The sequence below is a fragment of the Pleurodeles waltl genome, chromosome 12 (genome assembly GCF_031143425.1).
Source record: "Pleurodeles waltl isolate 20211129_DDA chromosome 12, aPleWal1.hap1.20221129, whole genome shotgun sequence".
NCBI classification, from domain to species: Eukaryota; Metazoa; Chordata; class Amphibia; order Caudata; family Salamandridae; genus Pleurodeles; species Pleurodeles waltl.
This window is the reverse complement of record NC_090451.1, coordinates 185,871,145-185,897,440: the sequence shown is the minus strand read 5'-3', so window position 1 is coordinate 185,897,440 and position 26,296 is coordinate 185,871,145. Positions and strand designations below refer to the sequence as shown.

General features: G+C 41.8%; 1 protein-coding gene across 2 annotated transcripts in view; it reads left to right on the top strand.

The window, feature by feature from the left end:
• KLHL36 (kelch like family member 36) overlaps window positions 1-26,296 on the top strand; it is a 62,954-nt gene that overhangs the window by 8,801 nt on the left and 27,857 nt on the right. For both annotated transcript variants that reach the window (XM_069217607.1, XM_069217608.1), the window contains exons 2-4: window positions 10,948-11,018; window positions 12,050-13,123; window positions 23,211-23,368. In XM_069217607.1, the coding sequence (XP_069073708.1) occupies window positions 10,959-11,018; window positions 12,050-13,123; window positions 23,211-23,368 (1,292 nt within the window). In that variant the 5' untranslated portion in view covers window positions 10,948-10,958. The remainder of the gene's footprint in view (window positions 1-10,947; window positions 11,019-12,049; window positions 13,124-23,210; window positions 23,369-26,296) is intronic.

The following is a 26,296-nucleotide window of genomic DNA, read 5'->3' as shown; positions in this document are numbered from 1 at the left end:
GTTTACCCAAGGAGGTGGTAAAGGTCTGCAGCTCAGAGACCCTATGGCACAATAATCATATACAATCAAGGCTAATGTCAAGTCAAAGATGCCTTCTAACTATTTTCTCTTCTAGCAAGGTGGGTCACATCAAAAGTCTAGTGGGTTTGAGGCACTGCTATGGTGTTCTCAAATACCATTAACCCCAAACCACTTCTAGGATTAGTGATGGCCCAAATCACAAAAAAGTGCTCAAGTGGATGCAAAAAAATTCAAAAGGTGCTTGTCATATATACTAGAGTCACTTGACTTCTGGTTGTCGTTGGAAACCAAAGCTCACCTGGGGAGTCAGCTGGGAGTCCATAGTTGGTCACACTCAACACTGTTATATTGGGAGATGGCACGGCTGCCACCCAGGGGTAACTGTGAAACTCTCTGGCTCAGTTTCTCAAAATGGCTGGTCATTGCCAAGATTCTTCTGGTGTCTTGGGTCAACCATTGAGAAGGGCACTCAGTGGATAGCAGGCTCCCACTGAGAGTAGGATGACCAAGTTTTACCACTAGGGTGATGAGAACCGTAAGTGGTTCAACACAAACAGGCCATTCCGATGGAAGACACGCTATGGGTCCTGGGTGCAGAGAGCAGAACTCTCATGTACCACTCTGGCCCAGAAGTGTGCTGCTCACATGTGCAAGAACACAGGGTAGGTTGAACAAGCCTGCCCAGACCGCATTCCTGTCCACCACTAGGTTGCAATCACATGTGCACACTACCAAGTTATTGTAAATGTGTATAGTTAGGCAAGTTGAGGGAAGCAAAGCCTGGATGCAGTGCATGGAAGCATATACATACTCTGGGGTGCCCCTGAGTCCTTCATCCTCTCAGTGTTGATGGTCCTTTGTTCCATTCATGGGAGTTGAGCTGCAGATCGTGACTTGGACCAGCCTCTTCTTAAGGCTCCTGTCACAAAGGTCTCAGTCAGCTGACCCTTGGCTCTGCCTCCTCTGGGTAAGGGCACTGCCTTGCGTCTCAGGGTAGGTTTGCTCTTTGCCTTCCAGTCTGCGCATGCAGTCTTGGTGCTATCCTCCAGATGAAGGCTTTGAAGGAAACCACACGGAGACTCTGCTGGAGCTGCACAGCTCCCTCTGAATTCCAAAAGGAATACAATCCTGGTGTCAGAAGGCCGATAGCTATCAGAAATGGAGGACCTAGGCAAAGGCCAGCTCCCTATGCGAAGGTGAGACAGTTTCAAGATCTAGAGAACCAGAGCAAGAGACATGGGTATGTTCCTGCACTATGTGGAGAAGGGCAACAAGTGAACAATGGAAAGTGCATTGGGAGGCCAAAGTTAGACAGCCCAGCACTAGGCTGGCTGCTACCAGGTAAAGCAAGAACTGTTCTTCATATGTCAAGCAAACATGTCTTTTCAGATGGTGCTGTTGGATGTATCTAGGCCTGGCAAGAAAATCTGAAAGGAGTGAAACTTCTTAAGTGTCTGTGAGGTGCAGGCTGAGAACTGCTGGAAGGATGAGGCAAACAGGAGTGGCATCTACACTCATGCAGGCCCCCCCTTGTGCTACACTCACAGTGGCCTCACAGAAAACACTGTTCCTGTAATCTTTGTATCCTTCGATAGGCCATTCTTAACATCGGTACAAGGCGTGCAATGAAGGGGATTTAAAGGACTCTAGTGATGGAGGACTGAGACAATTTACCACAGAGACAGCGTAAACACCTCACCCGGGAGAGCAGGCTAAAAGGCTTGACCCCTAAACTGTTAAATTGGGGCTGCCAGCTCTCATTCTCCTAAGTGCCTGGAATGGACGTTGTAGGCACTTTCTCTGTTCGCGGGGGTACATTTTAACTGTCCCCCAATCTCTGAGAGTCTAATGAACTGCTTGAGGAGCAAGGAAACACCCTTGAGCACTTCCAGAAAATGCTATATCGACCGCCTATATAGTCAGGTAAATATATGTTTACTATTTTAACTCCACCTCGACGATAGAGTAGAATTAGATAAAGCGGGAACAGTATTTTTGTAGGTTGATATGTATACCCCAATATTGTGGTAGAAAGTGTACCCGCCTGTGAGGTACTTTAAGTTAGCACTCTGAGTTCTGGCCTTACAAAAGCCAGTAGCATAGCGAGGACTCCATAGGTCCTTGGTGCAAGAAAGGAAAAAGGCGCTTTTGACTGCCTGTGAGGTAGTGTTGCACATATCAGGGTCCAGTGGGACCTCGGGGCTGTGGTGCCTCTGCACCTGCGTCACCAGTGGTAGCTACTCCCCTGACAGAGGCACTGGCCGATCATTGAATCTCCTGGAAGGCCAGACTCCTGTGTTGTGAGCCAATAATGTGCCGTATTACCCTAGGCTATAGCATTGTGTTCCTTTGCAGAAGGAAACACAAAAAGACAGCGATGGCAGGTGTGCTACCTCCATCCCATACGTTATTACGGTAATAATGTATCACACAGGGCCGCCCTTACAGCAGTGGTTCCCATCCTGCAGTCCGAGGGCCTCTGGCGGTCTGTGAATCCCCATCAGCGGGTCCGAAACTGTTTAGAAAATGAAATAATTTAAACAGATCAATAAAGCGTATATAAATAAAGTGGTTAAATATATAATTGAACATTTTAAAATGTATTGTAAATGTCAAGGAATTTGGAATTAGAGGTTAATAATTAAATTAGTATCCTCAATGCAAATATATCAAACAATATAATATTGAAGATGTGTGTGTGTGGCTTCAATTCAATTTAAAAACGCTCTAAACTTTCTATTAAAATAATTTTTTTATTTTTTATATTTGTTTGCAAATTGAATAAAATGTGTTATCATTTGTGCATGCATTTGAACGCTTGTTTCTGTATTTTTTGTGTATCGTTTTGCAAACCATGCATAATGTTTAGGCCGGGGTCCCAGACTTGCAGTAATGACTCAGTGGGGGGGACCCCGCATTCCATTACTGATTCATTGGAGTCCCCGGGTTCCAGTAATGATAAAGTGGGGGTCCACAGAAGTCAAAAGGATGGGAACTACTGCCTTACAGTAATCGTGCACACGTGAACAGAAAAAGCATATTATAATAATGCGGATAAAAGGGCAACCAGTAGTATTGCAGTCTGCTAACTGGGCCCTGGTGGTGGTGGGGAGGTGGGGGGGGACTGGGCCCTACGGGGTGGGGGGTTACCTCCCCTCTGCCTTTACCGTTAAAATCTCACACCGAGGAGCTCTGGCCAGTCACTGTGCTCTCCTAAGCACCAGCCAGAGGGACTAAAAAAAATTATATATATATATATATATATATATATATATATATATATATATATATATATATATATATATATAATCTTTTTAGATTTTTATTTACTGTTAACTCAGCAAGAACATCGCGAACAAAGGACCGTATATCACCACACTATAAATTATTACAGATATTCCCCTACAGTATACATTATTTATTGTTTTTAGCATGTGCATAGCACATAATCTACCTTAATTGTGGCATTGCAGCGCTTTACTCCGGAGTATGGCTTGCCAAACGTTTCCATCGCAGACCTCAGTTGTCGTGGCTTGCAGTCAGTGGGGTGAAGACGTCGCTTCTAATGAGTTGTGATGTTTTCGGTGGGGAAGGCTGGTGAATTGTATCAAATTGCTTATGTATTTTCCTGGCTGGTCCTGCTCATTCAAGTAAGCCACAGTTTCATAACTATTCCGGAGCAGAATGCCCCTCCCCCAATTGCACCAAAATAATAAACTACCAAGAGATCAGTTAATGGGATTCCCAGTAACAGCGCCCTCATGTCGCCAGTACTTAAGTTGTAAAATAAATAAATAATAATACAGGAGTACATGGACATAAGGTTTTCTGAGGAGCTCACGGCTGGCACTGCTGAATGCCCAGGCTGCTGAATACTGGGTTATCAAATACCATGGCTCCCTTGTCTTCATTCTGTCTCATGCTGCTGTCTTCCATCACCACACATCGCCATACATCACCATACATCACCACACACTTCCTATCTCTTTATCTCTTAGGTGGGGGGTGATGTGGCAGTGGCGAGGGATGTTGAGGATGAGTCGAGGGGAGGCGTTTTGGATGCGTTGCAGGAGTTTGGATGAGATACCCGTGTAGAGGGCGTTGCCGTAGTCGAGTCTGCTGCTGACGAGGGCCTGGGTTACTGTTTTTCTTGTTTCTGTTGGGATCCATTTGTAAACTCTGCGGAGCATGCAGAGGGTGTTGTAGCAGGAGGAGGAGATGGCGCTGACCTGCTTTGACATGGGGAGTGAGGAGTCGAGGGTGAAGCCGAGGTTTCATGCGTTGTCGGTGGGTGTCGGTGGGGTACCCAGTGTGGTCGGCCACCATGAATTGTCCCAGGCGGAGGGGGTGCGCCCAAGGATGAGGACCTCTGTTTTGTCCGAGTTCAGTTTTAGCCGTCTGTCTCTCATCCAGTCGGCGATGGCTTTTAGTCCCTCGTGGAGGTTGGTTTTGGCGGTGTGCGGGTCCTTGGTGAGGGAGAGGATGAGTTGGGTGTTGTCGGTGTAGGAGATGATGTTGAGGTTGTGCTGACGGGCCACTTTTGCGAGGGGGGCCATGTAGATGTTGAACAGCGTCGGGCTGAGGGATGAGCCCTGGGGTACGCCGCAGATAATGTTGAAGGCTTTGGATTGGTATGGGGGGAGGCGGACTCTTTGGGTTCTGCCGGCGAGGAAGGATGTGGTCCATTCGAGGGCCTGGTCCTGGATTCCTGCTGCGTGGAGGCGGGATTTTAGGGTGTGGTGACAGACTGTGTCAAAGGCGGCTGATAGGTCTAGGAGGATGAGGGCTGATGTTTCTCCATTGTCAAGGTGGCTTCTGATGTTGTCTGTGGCGGCGAGGAGGGCAGTTTCGGTGCTGTGGTTGCGTCTGAAGCCGGTCTGGGAGGGGTCGAGGATGTTGTTGTCTTCGAGGTACCGGGTGAGCTGGGTGTTGATGACTTTCTCGATGACCTTTGCCGGGAAAGGGAGCAGAGAGATGGGCCGGAAATTTTTCAGGTCCTTGGGGTCCACCTTTGGTTTCTTGAGAAGGGCGTTGATTTCGGCGTGTTTCCAGCTTTCTGGGAACCTTGCAGTTTCGAAGGAGATGTTGATGGCTTTCCGTAGGTGTGGTGCGATGGCTGTGTCTGCTTTGTTAAAGATGTGGTGTGGGCAGGGGTCTGATGGTGATCCGGAGTGGATGGAGTTCATGGTCTTGCGGGTTTCATCGTCGCTAATGATGGTCCAAGGGGTCAGTCGGCTGGAGCGGGTGGAGTTCGTGGTGGGTGGGGTTGGAGCGTCCGGAGTGTGAGGGGAGTTGAAGCTGTCGTGGATGTCCGTGATTTTTCGGTGGAAGGCGGCTGCTAGGGCGTCGCATAGTTCTTGGGAGGGGGTGATGTCGTTGACGGTGGTGAGACAGCTCTGTTGAGGGCCTTTTCTGGAGATCATTGGCAAAGCCAAATGTATTAACTTTCAAATACAGTAGGGTTGACTCAGCCCTCGATCCTTCCTGGATCAGTATCATTAAGTATCATTAAATTACACCAGCACATCTACTGTTGCAAATGCTAAATACACTGGATAAAAACAGGTTATTTATTATTATTATATTTCTGCTTTTATTCTTGTTAGTATTATGGCATTATTACGCTGCATAGCCAAACTTGACATTTATTCTAAGTCACAAACTCCTCTTTAAATATGTTATTTTCTTTTCTTACGATGGAATGTCCTTATTCTTTACAAATCTGGTATCAATGATGTCCCACGTGCCTCCGCATCAACAAAGACTAGGGTCTTTGGACTAAATCCTAAATCTGCAATTGAACTTTAAGAAAGACATGCTTAGGGCAAGTGGTGACTGTCTTGCATGATGCAGTATTGCGCAACACATTGCCTTCTTTGGGATTTATCCCTTTTGAGTCCTAAATGTCTTTTGAAAATGCTCATTGTCTCGACATTGTACATATATTTGCTGCCTATTATGTTCTTGGGTGGAGAGTTGCCTTGAATGCTCTCCACCCGCCAAGGGTCCATTTCTTCAGTTATCATCTCATCCTCTGGATCTCCTGCTTTTTCCCTGAAGATTATTCCATGCTACAGCTAATGGTTCAACTTCAACTGTAAGTTAATTATAGAATTCATTTTAATAAAAAAATGGGATTAGACTGTCAATTGTGTATTTTAATTAACATTTAATTCCATGATTAAAAACTGTCGATCAGTTTCTTCTGACTGTGACCCTCTTCTACCAATACTTAAGAGTGTGTCGTTTGTGTTTTATTTTATTTGCACAGTTAGTAAAAACCATTGCAATTGTAAAGTAAAAGAGACAAGTGTTGGTATCAGTGATGTTGGGTGGTAGGAAACTATGAAACAATGAGTCCGGTAGTGTACGGCCTCTGCTGTAGGTGATGCTGGGTCTACTGTTAAGGCCCTTATTGAGGGTATTGTCTGGTAATAGGAAAGACCAATGTTTGTGCAAACTTTTGTAGATCTGTGGACTTAACGCACTGTGAGAATTAATCAGAGATAATTTGCTGTACATTCTTTCCTTTTTGGATGTGGTCAGTAAATCTGACCGTTTCGTTTTTTTGAATCTGTTACTGGCTTTACATAAAATGCTTTGAGGGTAGCCCCTTTGTGTGAAGCGTTGTTTCATCTGATTTAGTTCATTGTGGAAATCGTTGTCCCCGCTGTAGTTTCATCTAATCCTAGTGACTTCTCCAAAGGGGATAGCTCTGATTTGTGAGGCGGGATGAGAACTTTTTGTGTGAAGTATTGTATTGCAGGCTGTGGGTTTCCTATATAGTTTGGAGCACAACTTGTTCTGCTTTATGTACAGGGTGATGTCTAGAAAATTGACTTGTGTCATACTGTGTTCACTGGAGAATTTGATGTATATATGTTAGTGTTCAAATGTTGGAGAAAGAGACCAAGAAGGTCTGAGTCCCCAGACCAAAACATAAGTATGTCATCTATATATCTCCCCCAGTATAGGATGTGTTGTGTCAGTTCAGGAGGGCACTTTTGCCAGATATGTATTTTTTCAAAATAACCCATGTATAGATTTGCAAAGGATGGTAAAAATTGTGCCCACATACTTCCTGTATTTGATAGTACCATGTGCCATCATGTATAAAAATGTTATTGTCCAGAACGGTTTTGATAAAGTCTATCAGCATGTTGGATTGTTCCAAAAGGGTAGCTTCTTGTGTATCCAGAAAATGATGTATGGCAACCATACCATCTGTTCTGGGAATACGCGTATATGGTGAGGCAACATCCAAAGTCACTAGAAAGTGTCCCCTGTCCACTCAAAATCACTAACGTTTCATAGTAGATCCTTCATGTCCGTAATGTATGAGGGTAGGTTGTTAACAAACGGTTGTAGAAAAATGTCTATGTATTCTGATAGTTTCTCTGTGAGGGATCCTATCCCTGAAATGATGGGTCTGCCTGGTGAAAGGCACTGGTTTTGTGTATTTTGGGAAGTATGTAGATGCATGGTGATATAGGTGTGGGGTTGTACAGGTAGCAGTACTCCATCTCAGTGATGAAAAGCAAAGCACCTGATGTATGCAATTATTAACTTCTTTTAGAGGGTTGTGTGGAAGTTTCTGATATGCAAAAATATCAGTGAGTTGTCGATCTAGCTCATTCAGATAGTCCTGCTTGTTCATGAGAACTATGTTGCCCCCTTTGTCGGCTTCATTGATAATGATATCTCGTGCTCTTGAGAGGGAATGTAACGCCTCTCTTTCTTCTTTGGTGATATTGTTTGTTATGGTTTTCCATCCTGTGTGATACAGATCTTCCAGTTGGTATAGATCTGATGTTACTCGTTTATAAACTATGTCTATGACATTGTCGGTCAAATTTTGAGGAGGTTTTAAGTCCACTGTCTATGCCAGTATCAGAATCTATCTCAAGGTTGGTCAAGATATCCAAGAGTGAGGGGGAGAGGACAGAGGTATGTTTCATAGAGAGTGGAGTTTGAATGTCTTTTATGTCCATGTTACTCGGTGTGGTGTGTTTTGATGTATCAGACTCGGTTGGTGTGATTTTACCTTGAAAAAATTTGAACAACTTACATTTGCGAGCAAATATATATATATATATATATATATATATATATATTCACATGTAGTTGCGTAAAATTAGGCAGTGACGTTGGAACAAAGCCCAATCCTTTGCCTTGAATTTGTATTTGTTGTTTGTTTAGTTCAAAGTTAGATACATTTACAATTGATATTTCATTCTGTATATCACCGAGGCCCTGTGGGTTATTTTCTAGTTATTCTGATTGTGAGAAGTCAATCTCGTGGTGACACCCTCTCTTTCTTTCGCTAAGTCTTCGGCTCTTGTTTTTCCCCCTCCTGATTGTCTTGCGTACAATTCCTCTCTTTTGCGAGGTTGCTTTTGTCCCTTGCAATACCTCTCTAATTCTAATAAAAAAGGAGATTTGTAGCAAGTTGTGTCCATTTGTTGTTGTGAAGACTCACTGTAATCCCCACTCGTATTACTGGAAACACTAGACAATTCTGTATCACTGGTAGAGGCAATTAGAGGTGGGTCAACATTACATTTGTGATAAGGCCCCTCATTTTTGTCTGTTCTGATATTGTCAAATGTGCAGCCATACGTAAACACTCTGCCAATTTTGGTAATTGTTATCATCCCTTCTCAGTTTGCATAGGTTTTTTTTTTAATATACTCTTGATGTTTTTGAATAATGTCCTTAAGTATTCTAACGTTTTTTTCTTTTGCTTCTGGAAGGTTAGTGTCCCTAATCTTTTTTTAAGACTGATATATCCTGTAAAAGTCTGTCTCTTTTGTTCTAGGCATCCCTAATGAGGATGTGACAAGAAGCTGTTCCCATTCCTTGAGGAGCTCTGGACTCAAGGCCTCAAAGGAGGGGAACAGAATAACCTGTAAACCCTCTAGTTATTTGTTTGTTCTCAATATATTTCTGTACAGTAGTATTGTCCCACCATCAATTTTTATGAATTTCATTTTTAAACCTTCTTGATTCTTGTTTTTTTTTATTGGTAGAGAAAGAATAAGTGTTATTCTGAAATATTTCCTCTAAGAGAGCATGCCTGCTATCATCAAAGGTCTCCATGTTATAGTGATAATCAAAAGCAGAATAGTTTGCTCCACTCTTATGTACAAATGTAGAACCCCCAATAATAGACCCAAAGGGAGTGCAGAACAGTATAAATTACATACAATACAAAAAAAGGGATGGATTATGCTATAGGGTTCGCACATCCAGTCCAATATGTATGTATACGTCTCTGGGGGAATTCCTTAGTCCTATAGAAATAAATAAGATGGGTGCCAGCCTGGTTGAACACTCGCCCACCACGGGTGTTGAAAATGCTGACTAGAAGGCCAATCAGGAGTGAAAATTGGCAAAAGATACCAGGGCACACCGGTGTCGTGCAACAATGTTCATCCAAGCATATTTCAGGCTTATCATGGTCATTCTCTACAGGCCTGTGTATTGAAAGACGACAGAAAATCCAGTCTGATTTAGAAAACACAGAATGTTCAAGATGTCTTGGTTATTTCTATCTATTCCAGCATATTGGATTTGATGTGTGCACTCTATAGCGTGAACCACCCTTTGGTTGTATTCTCTACATAAATGTTGTTTGCTCTTGTAGTACAATTTAATATATGACAAGCCTTGGAGGTTTGCTCCTTTCTAAAGGGGAAGTGTGTGGAGAATATTATAGACTCCAGTGTCATCTCAAGTGGCCCTGGTTTCTGAGGCTCACCATGAATAACGGCGGCTGAGAAGCAAAGATGCCATCTTCATATAGCAATGCACTTCAGAAGATGTTTGTCGCTATCCCACGCAGGGTGATAACACAGTGGCACATCATTAAACAAAGAGAGGACTCCACATGTTTCTCACTGAATGCAATGCACGGAAGAACATTTCCAGCAGTAAAAAAGCGAAAGGACAGCTGATTCATAACTGCTTATCTGCTCATTCTTGAAAGCACCTTGCTTCACTGTTTCAGTGGTTCTTGTCTGCTATCGCCCAATATCTTTCTTCTTCCCCATTCCTTCCAACAGCCTTTCCTCTGTGCCTTGCTCCAAGCTTTATCCTCTTCCATAGTCCATCTTCTGCCTTCTTCCCCACCCGCATTTCTAGTGGTTCTTCAGCCAAAGTCCGCGTTACCTCAACAATAACCTCTCTCAGCTGCTTTGCCTCATAAAACTGCATCTTCTCTTGCATTTCTGTGCTGTATTCCACGTCACACTAACAGCTGTGCTCACTCTCTACCTTAGTATGACTGTGCGCTGCTCTTGCCCTAAGGTACAGCTCCTCTCCGCCCCTCTGTTACCGTTGCAGAGGGGTCTGTGAGTTGGGAATATAATGCGCCATTTACATTGGGCTAGACACTGAGATACCAACACCCGTGAATGCTGCAGTGGGCATAACAAATGTCTCTTCAGCTAGGAGATCTGATAACATAGAAAAGTAATTATTGTCATAGCTCAATACGCCTCGTAACCAGAGGAAACCCAATACTAGTCCATTTGCGCAGCGAATACAGATTTTTACAAAGTAAAATTTGTTGGAACTATATGTTAACGTTTTTACATTTGGTAGTTTTCCTATTCAAAATTGGGAAAATAAAGGAAAAGACTGTCTTATACCATGACAATCTCTCATCAGATTGTTACCAATCTGCATGTTCTTCAAGGCAGCGCTCGATTTAACAATGTTGCACTGGGGTTTGCCTTCAGTACGTCCTTAAACGTGTCATGGGCACTCTTCACACATATCATAAAAACAGCCCTTCTCCTCTCTTCACTGTGAAACAACATTCCACCTGCTTCCTCCCAATGCAAATTCAGCATCATGCTCTTTAGTAAGAGACTAAACATTCAACCAATTGAAAAGTAATAAATCTTTGTTTTCTTTCCATAGGAAACGCTACAATGGAAGGACCTCGACACTTGCGAGTGGTGCGCCCGCACAAGATCAGTGATTCGTCAAAGGTGTGTGATGTATCACTGGTGTTCAAGATAAGTGTGCTAGATGTAGGCCACTCCAGGGCTCAGTGATCTGTAAAACAGTCACTCGTAGTAGGGTTGTAATAAACTGATAAAAGCAACGATTCAACATATATATACCCTCTACCTGCTTCACATACCACTGCCACAATTACTTCTGGCATCAACAGTAGGAACATCCCTAGAGCAATTCTGGTCATTGCAAGCCAGGTCACTGGAAAGGCATCATCTTGTTCAAAAGTAATATCAGAATCTGGCTTGTCTCAAAAACGTCTCAGGTCCTGACAATTGAATTAAGTCAAAGAATACCACTTTGATGAAGGTGGACTCGCTGTTTGTAAACAGAAACATGCCCCTCCAAAAGTAAAAGCTCTTTGCAACCTTTGTGGTTGGCTATGATTGCACCTTGGGTAGACTAAAGTGCAAATACCCAAAATGAGCAACAATTACATTTAGCACAATGGAGCCCTACAAAGAGTTAAATTATGTGTTGCCCTTAAGGAATAGTGATCAAGCATGTTACCTGCTTTGTAGATACAGGAATCCTAAATTGCGACAAATAGGAGCGAAACTCGTATAGTCATCAAAACAAACTCTGTGTTTTGGAATTTCAGTAAACAACTATCCTAATGCAACATATTTTAGTCACTAAAAGACCACCGTTCATTTCAACCTCAGGTAGTGTTATGAAATTGGCATCATGAGATCTGCAAACTTCACAGGTTACACTCCTTAGGTTGTCATCTCTATTTGATTGTTGTAGTCGGAGGCTTAGCAACGTATCTCACTTCCTGACTCCTGCGCAGTACTAATTCATGTAGACTTTCCACTTCTCCTCACCATTTTGTTGATCAAAGAAGTTAAACAAAAAGAAAATAGACGATGTGCACTCTTAGAGTGACACTTCTGACCTTGTTTAGTACACATGCACCCAGTGAAACAAGTGCAAGCATTAGCAACTATTGACAATTAGGCACAGAACCAGTGTTTCACTTAAATTCAAACTTTTCTTTCAGGCTTATAAGTGGATTGAACACTCTGACCTGGTTCTCCATGGCCTAAATGAACAACGGCTGGCGGGCCTGTTCTGTGATGTTGTGTTGGTAGCAGAAGATGAGAGATTTCCGGCACACCGGAACATCCTGGCTGTCTGCAGTGATTATTTCCACTCCATGTTCACCATTGGCATGAGGGAAACCTACCAGAAAGAAGTGGAACTGGTTGGCACATCTTCCATTGGACTGCAAGCAGTGTTGGACTTTCTGTACAGCAATGAGCTCCTGCTGGATGGCGGCAACATTGACTACATTCTGGAAACAGCTCATCTTCTACAGATTTGGAAAGTGGTAGACTTGTGCTGTGAGTACCTGGAGAAAGAGCTCAATGAGGAGAACTACCTGTACCTGCAAGAGCTGGCTTCAATATACAGTCTGGAGCGCCTGGATTCGTATATTGACTCCTTTATCTTGAAAAACTTTGGAACATTGTCCTTTACTCCCAACTTCCTGCATAACGTTCATGTTGAAAAGCTTTGCCTGTACCTTGACAGTGACCAAGTCCAGCAGGAATTGGAGCATGATCTGTTACAAGTTGCCTTACAGTGGCTGACCCACTGTCCAGAGAGAGCTAAGGAAGCTAGCAGTGTCTTACAAAACATTCGCTTCTCCTTGATACCGAAAAGTGATCTGCTTAATCGGGTCAAGCCTGCAGTGTGTTCCCTCCTCCCCCAACAAGAGGAGTGCCAAATTTTCATTGATGAGGCAATCCATTATCACAACAGCATCAGTGCCCAGCCTGTGCTCCAGAACAGACGAAGTGCCCTCCGTGCAAACGGAAATAGGCTGCTTTTTGTAGGAGGAGAGGTTTCAGAACGGTGCCTTGAGCTAAGTGATGCTGCCTGCTTCCTGGACCCAAAGAGGGGAACATGGGTATCTGAGACCCAGCTGCCAGCCAGGAGGAGTCATCACTGTGTCACTATGTTGGGCGACTTCATCTTTGTTGCTGGTGGAAGTTTTTCACGTGACAATGGAGGGGATGCTGCTTCAAATATGCTGTACCGTTATGATCCACGCTGGAACCAATGGACAAAGGTGAGATGTCATAAAGCTCTTTGAGGTGGCAAAAGTTTAGATACCATAAAAATGCCACTTAACTGTCCAATCACTATGTTGTGGTAACAGGTGCATTTGGTAACCAACCCGTGCTGTATGTTAAGAGTAAATAAAGTACTTGTGAGAAGGGATATCTCTGAATAATAGAAGCGTAGCTGCTCTTGCTTGAATGACCCATTAAAGAAGGTCAAAAACAGGTAGGCAAAAAGGCACTGGCAGGTGTGCTAGGAGTGCCTAGAGGTCATTAGTATTGTAGAGTCACCAAATACATCTAATTCACCGACTCTTCTCAAAACATGATACCATTGCATAAAATGCCTATGGGGTAAAATGTCAGAAGGAAGAATTTAAACAAATAATCCATTTAGGAGTTGACACTTTTTTGGTGGAACAGAACCCAGAACTGTGGTTTGTACTTGGTTCTTTGTTCAAAAGAAAAAAAGTAGAAATCTATGGTGTAGTGTATGATATGGTACAGTAAACTCCTAGGTGTTGTAATGTAAAGGAGGTGCAACTGGTCATCATTAAAAAGAAGTCTTATGATGATTGGTAGGTTCTCGAGTTTTTAAAGCCAGCCTTGTGATTTTCAGTAGGTCTTAGGAATGCTCCATGGGATTCTAAAGACTTTGGTCACTGATGAGCTGACACCTCCCCACATCAGTTTCTAAGAATCGCTATTCCAAGACGCAGTCTTTAATAATTGGGCTTTTGCATTTAATGTTGGTTTAATATTTGATTTTGAATGAAAAATAAGTGGGAGGAGTTCCATGTTGGGTTTTGTGGGTAATAATATGTGTTTGAATTAGTTGACAGGAGGCCTGGGGGATTGAGTTTGAGATTATTATGTTTTTTTTAAATAGCCAATAATAGTTTGGTTTAGGCAGCATCCTTAAGAATTGTGAGATGATGCTGTTTGTAGACCGGTTTACTGGAGATGAATGAAGTGATTGGTAAATGAATGCTGGGCATGTCAGGAAGGGAAAGGAGGGGTGGTAGGAAGCTGGTGAGGAATAAATATTGTATGATTGAGGATGCATGCTGTCAAGTTTCACTCATGGTTGAGTGAGAAATGACGTGTGTGTGAGGACTAACCAAAATGCGTGAAAAGGTTGGCCATGATGTGTACCAGTAATAAAGATCCTTGTTCTGGCATCATTGAGATTCAGCCTCTTGGTGTTTATTTTTGGTCTGGCATTTCGGTAACGTCATGACCAGGAATTATTTTTTCATTCATTTAAAGGTCTGTTCATGTATAAACATTTTGGCATCGAGGAACGTCACAAAATCCATAGAAGAAAATATTTACTTACAGATACAATCTGTTGAGGATGGGTTTGTTTCAATCTCTTAGCCCAGGAGTACCTGTTCCTATGTGGGGGGGGAGAACTAACCTCACCCCTAATGTGGCTGATGCGATTACAAATGTCGTAAATATTCTTAAAGATGACATAACATATCATATTACCTCCAACAGTATGAAAGAGACAACTAAGATTTAGTATAATTTATTGGAGTGAGTATGTATTTGCTATTTAATTACGTGGTGCTTTTAGATGTTGTTCATCTTTAATATAATGTGCGGTCATAAGCATTGCATGTAGTGTGTGAGTTATTGTTTGCTTTTTTTAAACCTACTTTAAGGTGTCAACATCAATGCTAACCACGAATTAACTTTAAACTTTGTTTTTTCAATGAATTTTAATTTGTTTCATATATCACATGCACCAAAAACAAAATCGGATCTAACACCGCCAATTCATCATCATCCACACCATCACCTGTCACTTCAACTCTGTCTTCCGCACAGACATCTGCGACATTCTGAACTCACTCAAAGCCACCTCCTAAAAGATGATGTGGTTTCCTCTTCTGTCATCGAGTCAATGCATAGAGAAGTCTTCACGTGCTTTCTTCACATTGTCAACACCTAGTTAAGCCAGGGCACCATCCCGGACAGCCTCAAGACCACACAGATCTTCCACCTGCTGAAAAAGCCTACTCTAATTCCAATTAACTTTGCCAGCTTCTACACTATAACGCACCTCCCATTTACAGGAAAAATCATCTTGATGGCATATACCACTCCGCTCCAGAAGCGCATCAGCAACAATACTCTAATGAAAGACTATCAATCATGGTTAAGCCCACACTGCACTATTGAAATAGCCATGCTCCAAGTATTCAGTAACACTCTCTTCCTCAGTGACAAAAAAGAGCACATGTCTGTTCAACCAATCCATGGCTTGCAAATCATTGACCAGCCAGCACTGATTCACTTTCTGGCTTTTCTTGCACAATCCTACAGTGATTCACATCTTATGTCAAGTGACTCCAACTCATTTATTTTGGAACTACCAGATCTGGGATTCTCCCTCTCACGTGTGTACTTTCTCAGGACTCAATCCTGTCATCCATCATTTTCCACCTTTCTATGGAATCCTTGGGAGACATCCTTACAGAAAGCAACATGAAGAACCGCCAGTATGCTGATATGACTCAAATCGATCTCATAATCTCCTCAGCTGACATACAGAGAGTCAAAGCCTACATCAAATGTTTCCAAACCTGATGCTAAACCCCTCAAAGACCAAATATCTCTTGTTTTCCAGCAACACCAAACATTCTCTGATTCAATCGCAGCACTACGAATTAAACCTACCTAGCTTCATACCCCAACTGACCTAATAGGTCACATACTACAGATTCACTCGCAATGTGAACATCTAACTTTAAAAAGAGAAGAAGACCAAAGCAGCATGGTTCCAACTCTCCCACATGAAAAAGTGAAACCTTGTCTCGGAAGAGAAGTCTTCAGAATGACAGTTCAAGTCCTAGTCATCTATCACTTGGATTGAGGCAGCACCCTGCTCAAGGGCATCCTAGAGACCACCCAGACCCCCTGAATGGTAACTATCATGAAGCAGTTCTAATCAAGAAGGGGCTTTAGAAATCCAACCACATCACTCTCACACTAAATAATTTGTAGTGACTCCCCCTGCAATCTCACATCATCTTCCAAGATCAAATGCATCACTTACAAGGCCCTCTATGTCAAGACCCCTGATGAAGTAGTCAATATTTGGAAGTTAACCCCAGACAAGGAGCCCAATCATAGCAGATTAGAAAGTAAACACTGCACAAAGGAGAAAGCGGGTCTTCTCATCCTGTACCCAGATCTGGGACAACATCCCTTCCAGCATCAAAACACACCAACCCTCCTACAATTAAGGAACAAACTAACAAATCACCTATTCAAGGAACACTGTCTTAGATTTACTGACTTCTCAACCCTTCCATTAACTTTATCTCCTACTACTGTCCCATCCTCTCCTATGTATCCCCAACCCACTACAGGTGGTCTTTGGCAGGTGCCAACCACGCACTGCATATGTGGTCTGCAGTGGTGGATGGCCACAAGGCCTATCCTGTGGTCAGCCTTGCACCCAATCAGCCACTGATAAGTGACTCTCTCTGCATACAGCCAAACGCAGTTGCAGTTGGGGTTGGCAACAGGGCCTGTCCTGCCGAAACCCCACTGGCAGCCATTCTCTGCATGTGGCCATTGGCCATATGCATCTGTAGTGCCACAATTCACAAAAACAACACAATATTTTCACAGTAAAAATCATTTTTGGAAGATTTTATTTTAATTTCAGGGGGATTTCACCCGACCCCAGGGGACTGGGGTGCAGAGTATGCTCACTCTGACCATTATCCCCTTTTTGTTTTGATTTTTCCAAACAAGATGCTAAGTACCTCATGATGGGTGGTGGCAATGGTAACAAGCTTTTCTGTGATGACCTGCCAATTGGAGTTTGTGGGATTTGCTAAACCGCAGCTATATTGGTCAATCCGCATGGGATGAAGTGATTAAAAAGCTCCCTTGTTCATTAGGGTTCCCTTTTTTTTTTTTCAATAGAGCAGAATTGTGAATCATTTGTTGTTTTCAAATCTGTGGAAGATTCATTACTTAATGGTCCAGATAGCTCTATCTTTTGACCCCTTTAAGCCCACTAAAAAATAAATAACACAAATTTCTTAAGAATTTTGTAATGGGTTTACAGCAAACCATGCAAAGCCACGTGCTTGAAAATACTTCTACTTTTGTGCCAATTTGGTGTTACTCTGTGCCCATCTTTTTCTCACAGAGAGCAAAGAATGCTGAGGGAGTTAAAATGGGAAATGTCACTTTTTGACACTCCCACTCGTCTTTGTGGAGCCACTTGACTAATCGGCATTAAGGAAGCTATGCCAAACTTAACAGGCGTTTTACCTGCGGTTAGACAACAACCCCACCTATAGTATTGTTAGAGAAATCAATATCAAATTGAAGCAATGGCACAACATGGTACTCCTAAATGATGAGCAATACATATACTTGAAGGTTCATTAGGTGGGTTCCCATACCTCTAAACATTACCCAAAATACATAAGAAAGCACCTTTTCCACAGGGGGGGATCACGGGGGGAGGGGTGTCTATTTTCGGAGCTCATGCACCAACAGAAAAACTTCCTGAATATGTGGACATCCTTTTAAGACCATTTGTTCTATGCTTGCCGTCCTACATTTATAATATACAACATATACTTAACATGATTTATGATTTGAAATGGGAGGAAGGAACACCATTAGTCACATTTCAAAGAGTAGCATCATATGCAAACATTACACACAAATAGGGAGCTGGGAGAAGCTTTCTTAACAATTAGCATATGTTAGCAAACCTAACAATTTGTTGCCAGAGATTTCCAGGGTCATCTTATAAACAGCACACTTCTACTTAACGGAGAGTGTCTTCAACTTCATGGGACTGCAGTAGGTTTCAGTTTTGCCTTCTCATATTGCAAACCTTTTATGGGCTGATTCGAGCATTAGTATATTCATGATAGTTCTCTTTAGATCTAGATAAGCTTCTTAAGTTTTTCCATGATCCGATATATCAGGTAAGACATTGGAGTCTTCCTGGTCATACTACTATGGTTTTATTAGGCACAAAGGACTGTTTTCTAAAACGTCATTTGTGTATTGTGCATGCATATTTGCATTAACCGTAACCTCAAAGGCGGATAAGGACACTAACATATGACTAACTTAGCGTCCCAGATAACCTGCCAGTCATAATTGTTACACTTTTACTCCGGCCCCCTTGCTCCTGTGTATAATGTTATAATTAATTTACAATGCATTAGTTGCTATGCCTTTTTCTTTCATTAGACCCCCCCTCACACACCATCTTAGAGTTACAGATTTACCTATTATACTCCATTACAAAATAGTGCCTCCATTCCTACAAACCAATCGCATATTTAGTCCTGTTTTTACTTCATTGACGTTTGGTTTATTGCCAGCCAACATGGCACCTGTGCTGTATGCTGACACATGTGATATCTCCACACTTAGACGCAAGACTGAATACCATTCCAACTGTAAGTACTTTCCCCTAGCTGTACCCCATTGTTGGCTGCAGGTTGGATTTCTCTCACGTTTCTCCATTCTTAAGATTTCCACATTTCATTTAATATTTCAGAGTTTATGCCTTGCATGCCAATGCACATGCTGACATCTTTTATCACCATCAAGTACTCTTTATTGGATGCATTATCACACAATCGTTCCCTTTATTAGAGGGTTTAGCATGATATATAACCTTAGTTAATAAATTTCACGGTCGCTATGTGAATAATACTTTCACAACTTGTACCATACTGAACCATTTTGGATGCAATCTATTTTAGCTGTTCGCACTCTTGCCACAACAGTAACGTTTCTTAGACTCTCTATATGTTTGGGTGCTTTTTATATATCTATTGTTCATGGACAACATATCCTCTACTAATCTCCTGACCCTGATCAGAACAGAATGTGGATAAACACTGAATTAAATTGCTGTAATTAATCTTGCTGTGCATACTTTTTTCCGTGCTACTGCCACTCTACTGTATAGCTGTCTTATGCAGTTCGGTGGATCTGTTCAGTCTCCCATCGTTATTGAATTATCACTAGTTTCGGGCTCCTTTGGACAATGCAGACTGTTTGTATTGCTTCAGACGTTACTTTCTTCTCTAATGCCTATGATACTTTGATCAATGATACTCTAATTTGTTTAACTTATGTGCATCTTGCATACTTAAAACAATCTCTGTGTAGCCACAGTTTATCACATACACTGTCACGGTGTTTTTTTTAAAATATAAGTAGTACAGCACTATGGGTTACTCATTTCTCGCCCTAATGTGAAGTTTCCATTATACCCATTGGATTGCTCAATCCATTTGGACTTATTGTATATTTGTATAAATTTTGTTTAGCCCTGGCAAAGTCATTCAGTTACTGCCAAGTGACGAGAGGTGTGTTGGCTGGCTAGAACATGGTCCATGACAGAACTTGGGAATAAAAGAAGATTTGTCTTTATGGACTATGAAGACTCTCTAATGTTATGGTTGGGTGTGCTCACTACTGTAGTAGAAGCTTTGGGGACTTCTTGGCCCTACATTTGCTGAGTACCCGTTTAAATAATATTAAACACTTTTCGGACACTTATTTGTACAGGAGTCAGCTGACATCACTCTGGCTATCCAATTGTTTATCCTGTACCAGTGGAACTTTTTGGTTGAATGTTTTGTGCAGATTCATTCAATTGCATCAACGTTATTAAGATAAGAAAAAATGCGTTTTCAATGGAAAGTCAGAACCAAGCAAAACTACACAGTGGTGTATGTGTGTGTATACATATATGTATATAAATATGTGTGTGTGTCCTTACGTTCCGTCCCCTTCATTGACCTCCCATACAGCGGCACAGCAGACTCTATACAGCCAAGATCTAACGTAATTAGCAAATCTCTCCCAAAAAATAATTAATATGGGTACTTGAACCTCATAGCCTAATTTATGTAAAATATTCTGGAAACCATAAATGAAACAAAGAACATTTGGATATAAAGAAAAAATATATAAATGTATCCAAAATATCTCCCATTTACAAATAATTTTAATTGAAAATTAAATGAACAATGTTAAACTAACAAATGCTACTGAAGGTCCACAAGAAAAAAACACTGCAATCACTCAATCACTCATACAAGGCAACATCCATACCAAGAAACCATCCATAAAACATACTATGACAATGAAGAACATAAAACTCTAATAGATAATGACAAAAGACATAAACACCAAAATATAAACAATCAAAAACAAGAAAAACAAGAGAACAAATTATATAAACCTACTACAAACAATGAATCAATTATTCATCACAGATGGTAACATAAAATTCATAGGTTTTGAGAATCACACTGATTGTGTTGAAATCTTAAGAGAAATAAGGTAATTATTTTGTCCTTGTATCCCTAATGACCAAACATATTCTGATGATATAAATTCTTCACCATATTTTAATAGCATTCAATAACTGCTTCTCTGTATTTAATCAAAACAGAAAGAAATCCGTTATTTTTTAGTCTATGTTGTTCCCAAGTCAGTTTTGATGGGCCACTTGTTACACAGTATGTTTTATTATCTGCAAAACTGATCCACTTGTTTCGCCATATGTCATTATGCCTGTTAACAATTATAATTGGACATGATCCACATTAATATCTCATCCACTAGCTCTTAGAGGACGCCAGCAGACTCCTAATTGCCATGTGCCAACAGGCATTTCGGTGGGCAAAAATGAGATTCAATAGCCACCTTCTTCAGTGCAAACCATAAGATATCAAGTAGCGGACCTTCAAGTAGACCTGATTTTTCCACTAATAGAAACAAATAAATGCAAAGGCAAATGGAACGTCCTCTAGATGATTAGATGTAGTTGACAGAGTGTATTAGGATTTCCGGCATTCAACCACGCTTCTTCAATCATAAGGATGGAAAACATCAAACCAAGATACCATGTTTAATGGAAATTCAATCCTTTTATTGAAGCGAATACTGAAATAAAAGACACCCAAAGTGCAAAAAATATTAAAATTACATGGCTTCCACTGGGCCTAAAAGCAACATAGCAGTCCTTTCTCTATTTCGATGGCTCTCGGAGCACTAGAACTGTGTCCTAGTACATAACACAGATTTTCATATCTTCCATTTTCCTCACTTCATAATGCTATTTCGTTATTGTTCATTCAACGCCACCAGATATTTTACAGAACTACCTATTTTAAAGTGCAAGTGCCTAATATCCATACATTTACAAGAAATCACTTTTGAGAATTTGTTTTACTACCGAGTTGATGACATAATTAAGAAAAACATCATCTCTCACATTGTCGCATGATCTTTACGTGTTATACTTGGACCATATTTATAGTGCAAATGTGTAATCATCAAATACTCACACATGTAGATCGACCTAGTATAATCCCCATACATTGTGATATTCATCCTCCTTCATTTACCTCCCATCATATTTAACTTTTCCATTCTTATCTTGACATAACCACATTATAATACAGTACCTTCATTTAATATATTGCACATAAGAGGAATGCTTCATTTTGTTCTATACTGAATGGTTAATGCAGATAATGGAATAATAATGGCTAATGGAAACACCCATGTCCTTGGCATCATTATATAATCTATGTACCCTTTGATCAAGCCACATATAAAGTGCTAATGCATAATACCTGAGTACTCATCAGAATTTAAAGTGTCAATGTGCAATTCTCAAATCCTTCTATATACCTCCAAGATCAATTCCTTGTCATATCACTTTATAGTATAACTTATATGCATTACATTAAAAATCCTAGATAATTAAGTTGATATATGTGTCCATGTATTTATATTGAGATAGAGCAATAGACCGAACGTTGGTTAAATTTGAACTGATTTGGAGTTTTGCCAGTCTGGGTTTTTTATCAATTTGATAACAACCAGGGATATGGAATGTAAATCCGTTAGGGCTCGCTCCATTCCTGATTTTCAGGATAACAATGAAGTAAATGATAAAAAAAAAAAAAGTGATTTATTTAGATTTATCGCGTGTGGATATTTTGAATATCATGGAAGAACAAAAAAGTGATGGGTGGAATGTTTGAATTCATTTCAGCGATATATTAATTACTCAGACTGCCTCAAAGTCCAGGTTATGACGGGAATAATGCAAACACTCCACCCATTCTTACCACCGCTCCATCTAGGGCATTGTCTCTCTAGTTCCTCAACCAATGTTAGTCCTCATTACTGCCCAAGGTAAGGGAAATGTTTTTTGGCTAAATTTACACCATATCTGGATCCCAGAAAAGAAATCAGGGTAGCAGGAAACTCTTTCCTTGTGGCATTAAGCAAATAAAGGCTACCCCCTTGTTCACATTTCCTCTAAAACGACTGCACTCATTTTAGTGTGGAATAAAGAAATTATCTCCCTGCAGTTAGGACCTCGAAACCAACAGCGTACTGTATCCACCTTAAGACTATGCACCTTCATTTTATGGCGGCAAATGTTGAGTCGTCTCAAGGGTAAAAATAAAACAAGGAACTCACATTTTATGTCTGGAATCCTTGTTTCTTGACACCCACCTGTTCACCAGACAGGTAAAGGGAATCTCAAAATCTCATTGTGCATTCAGAGACCCCAAGAATATGCACTGCAGGTGTTTTGGAGTTCATCTTTAGATCCAGGTCCTCAGTAGATTATGTTTCCTTGAATGTAGTGGGAGGCAATCATCTAAACCCAGAGGGCACAAGTGGATGTAGTTGCTGGTGTGGAGGATGGGTATTGATGGGAGGGCACTGGTGCGGAGGGGAGCAAACTGGGAAAATCCTCACAGTATTGCTTTTATTCCCTTCTGTACACTAGGTGTCTGCCAATTATGTACTTGCAGGCAAAGCATGCCTTTTAGTACTCAGGAACAGAGATTTATTCTGTGTTGGTGAGAATCAGTCAGTGATAACACCAAATTCAATACTTCTGTTGGAAGCAGTATGAGTCAGGATTTCTTGGCAGGCAGCAAAAAAGTTGAAGGTATAAACCCTTCTGGGCATGACCTTGTTATTTTCCAGTGCTCTGCACCACCCCCTACTGGTGTATAAAGAACTGTATCACAATTGTTGTTGCAGGTGGCTTCCATGAACCAGCGTCGTGTGGATTTCTACCTTGCATCCCTGGCAGACAAACTGGTTGCTGTTGGTGGAAGGAATGAAAATGGAGCACTCTCATCGGTTGAGATCTACTGTCCTCGTGAGGACACTTGGTCCTATGTAGCAGGATTGCCGAGGTAATTTACTGATGGAAATTAGGTTATTTGAGAGATGTGGCAAGCCAGAGAATTTATGAGAAGAGTCAAATCAGGGCTCCTGGCTGGCTCTTAAAGCTCCACAATAAGTTAAGACATCAAAACAGCAAAGACTTTCCAGAATGCTCTAAGATTGCTCCATTTCTCTCTTTTACTCAATATCCCCACACATATACTTTTATCCACTCTCTCTCACTCTCTCATCCACTCTAATTCATACACTCACTCACGTTTGCTCTGTTTCGTCTATATTTCTTTGGCTGTCTCCATCTTTTAATCGTTTTTAATTCTTCATCCCCATGCTACCTCTTTCTGGTTCTGCCACTCTAGCTCCCTTGTCTCACTTTCCCTGTCTCTTTCTCCTTCATGCTCTTTCACTCTCATGCTTCCTTCTTTCTCTCCATCTGTCTGTCTCTTTTGCTCTCTGTTTTTGTTCCACCTCTTGCCTCACTCTGCTCCTCTCCCTTTGTCTCTTGTCCTAACTGTAAATGAGTGGCAAATTCATGTGTAGCAGCTGCAGCCTGAAGCAAGGCCATGCTGAAAAGTTTGTGTCTAACACAGGGAAGCAATGCAGTTTATGTATTGTGTCTTCCGTGTTAGATATGTCCTTCCAGGTGCTGCAAGACTGCTGCACTGGGTTCCCCCTAGCTGCAGCAGCAATATGGCTGTCCAGCCCTACAGTGTTTTTCAGGGACATAGCTTGATCCTTAAGATTGAGGGTGTGTGTGCTTCAGGCTCGCAACAATCATGCTGGCTCATAATGTTAAAAAGCCTTATACGACAAGCAGGGCCCGCAAGAGGGTCTTAAGCGGCAACGGATAAGAAGAGGAATGCAGATTGGTAGGGATACTAAGTGAGAGAAAGCACATTATTTTGTGAAATCAACATTTTTTTTTAGATCTTTCCAAACAGAAAGAGACTGAGAGTGTGTGTGCGTTTTTGTCTGTGTGTAAACATTTCTGGTGTGGTGAAATCCGATGGACACCTTACCATACCCACCTGAAAGCACCTGCACCCAACTATTTATCACAAAATACATTTATTAGGAGGTGTAACACCCCAAGCAACCCACCTGAAGCTACACCACTGTTGTTTTTCCATTTTGAGAACCCATCATCAAAATGCAAGTGCCTGTGACACTGGCCAGCTCCTCCTCTGCTGAACCCAGGGAACTTGTAGAAAAACGTGAAAACAAGCTAGAGGAAAGAGAGGCAGAGACCACAACGAGGCTTGGATTGTTTTAGGGCCAAGAGTTATAGAGGAACAAGATAGCTGGTCGAGCCAGGCCCCTGCTTTTAGTTGCTCAACCATCTCTATTATTAGATCATAGGTCCATAGAACCGTCAGTTAAAACAGTGTCTTACCTACTACATTTCTTTACATATCTTAACAATTCTACTAGGCCAGGTCCTCCCTGAACGGGAAACAGGCATCTGGGGACCGGTTTCAGAGTATCAACCTGCATCAGCCAGGCTAGCTTGAATCCAGTGGCAAAGTGAGCACGGCACCCACGTCTGGGCATACCCTTCCCACATAGGCAACTTTAGCAACATAAAAGGATGATGGACGGAATGCTGAAGCCTTGGGGGGGTGAGCCTGGCTGATGAAGGGTGATACCCTGAAACTGGTCCCAGGGTGCTTGGTTCCAGTCCAGGGAGGACCTGGCCTGGCAGTTCGGGCTGGACTGTTCCCATGGGGAACAGGGTCAGCTTTGTCCAAACTGGGGTGGCATGGTGAACAAAAGAAGAATGGATTAAACTCAGATCTGTGACTGGGGGGGGTGGGCGTTTGAAACGTTTCAGCACTCCGTCCATCATCCTTTTGTGTTGCTCAAGGCAATGACTACACCACTGTTTGCAGTTAATCACCCCCTAAACTGAAAAAAGTCTGGTGCCTTGCAAACCAACCCATGCAACTCTCTTCAATTCTACCTCTACACCACCCATATCAAAAAGAAATACCTGTCCTCTCCAAACCCACTTTCTGCAACTTCCCTCCCTGCCAGAGCTGTCCACTCTGCTCTCCATGGAGCAGAAAGTGACATGAAGTCTGTGTCTCTCAGAGCCATGTCAGCAGAGCTTTGAATTTCTGCTGTCCTTGGGCTGTGGCAGTTGTCGTCGGAGAACCAAGCATTTACTCCTTTAACGTCAGGGTAAACATCTTTTGGTTCCTATTGCTGTGATGTAGTATCCGTGAATAACTAAATGCAGAATCGGATATTCACACTACTGTTGCTCTGTGAGAGTATGCAAACAGATTTTGACAGTCCTAAGCTTGGCTTGCTACATGTTCATTGAGCAAAGGCTCCTCTCCAGTCGAGTTCCTCCATTACTCAGCTGTGCAGCTGAAAACCTCAAAATGTTTAGGCCCTTACCATATAAAACATGCAGTGCAATTGCGCTGTGAAAGCATGTGCCAGCAGAGTCAAGGAAAGGTCTCAATAGGTCACTTTACACTTCCACAGGGCCCTCATGCTGCTGAGACCATTTCCCCATACCATGTCATCCAAGGCAGATTACTAAAAAAGAGACCTACAAGATATTTGTAGCAGTAACACATTGTTTTGCTTTTGGAGGAAAACATCTTACTTATTTCAAGGCATCTCAAGGCCTCAGACAGAAAAAATGGTAAATCACAATGTCAGTACTCCAAGCTATTCCTTTATAATATGTACTGTGCATCCACCTGCGCTTGACTTCAGTTGTAACAGTGCAGTATCCCCAGAAAGCAAAGAGGTCTCCAGAATTTGTCCCTCTGATGAGCTTCTACTGAGGTAGTATACTGTGGAAACGTATACATGACAACAGAACTTGCACATCAATATTTTGTTATCCCTAATATGTGAAGCTTTTGATGGATGGTTTATTTGATTACTTCCTATTAATTCCTCAAAATTAACTTCTTCCTGTC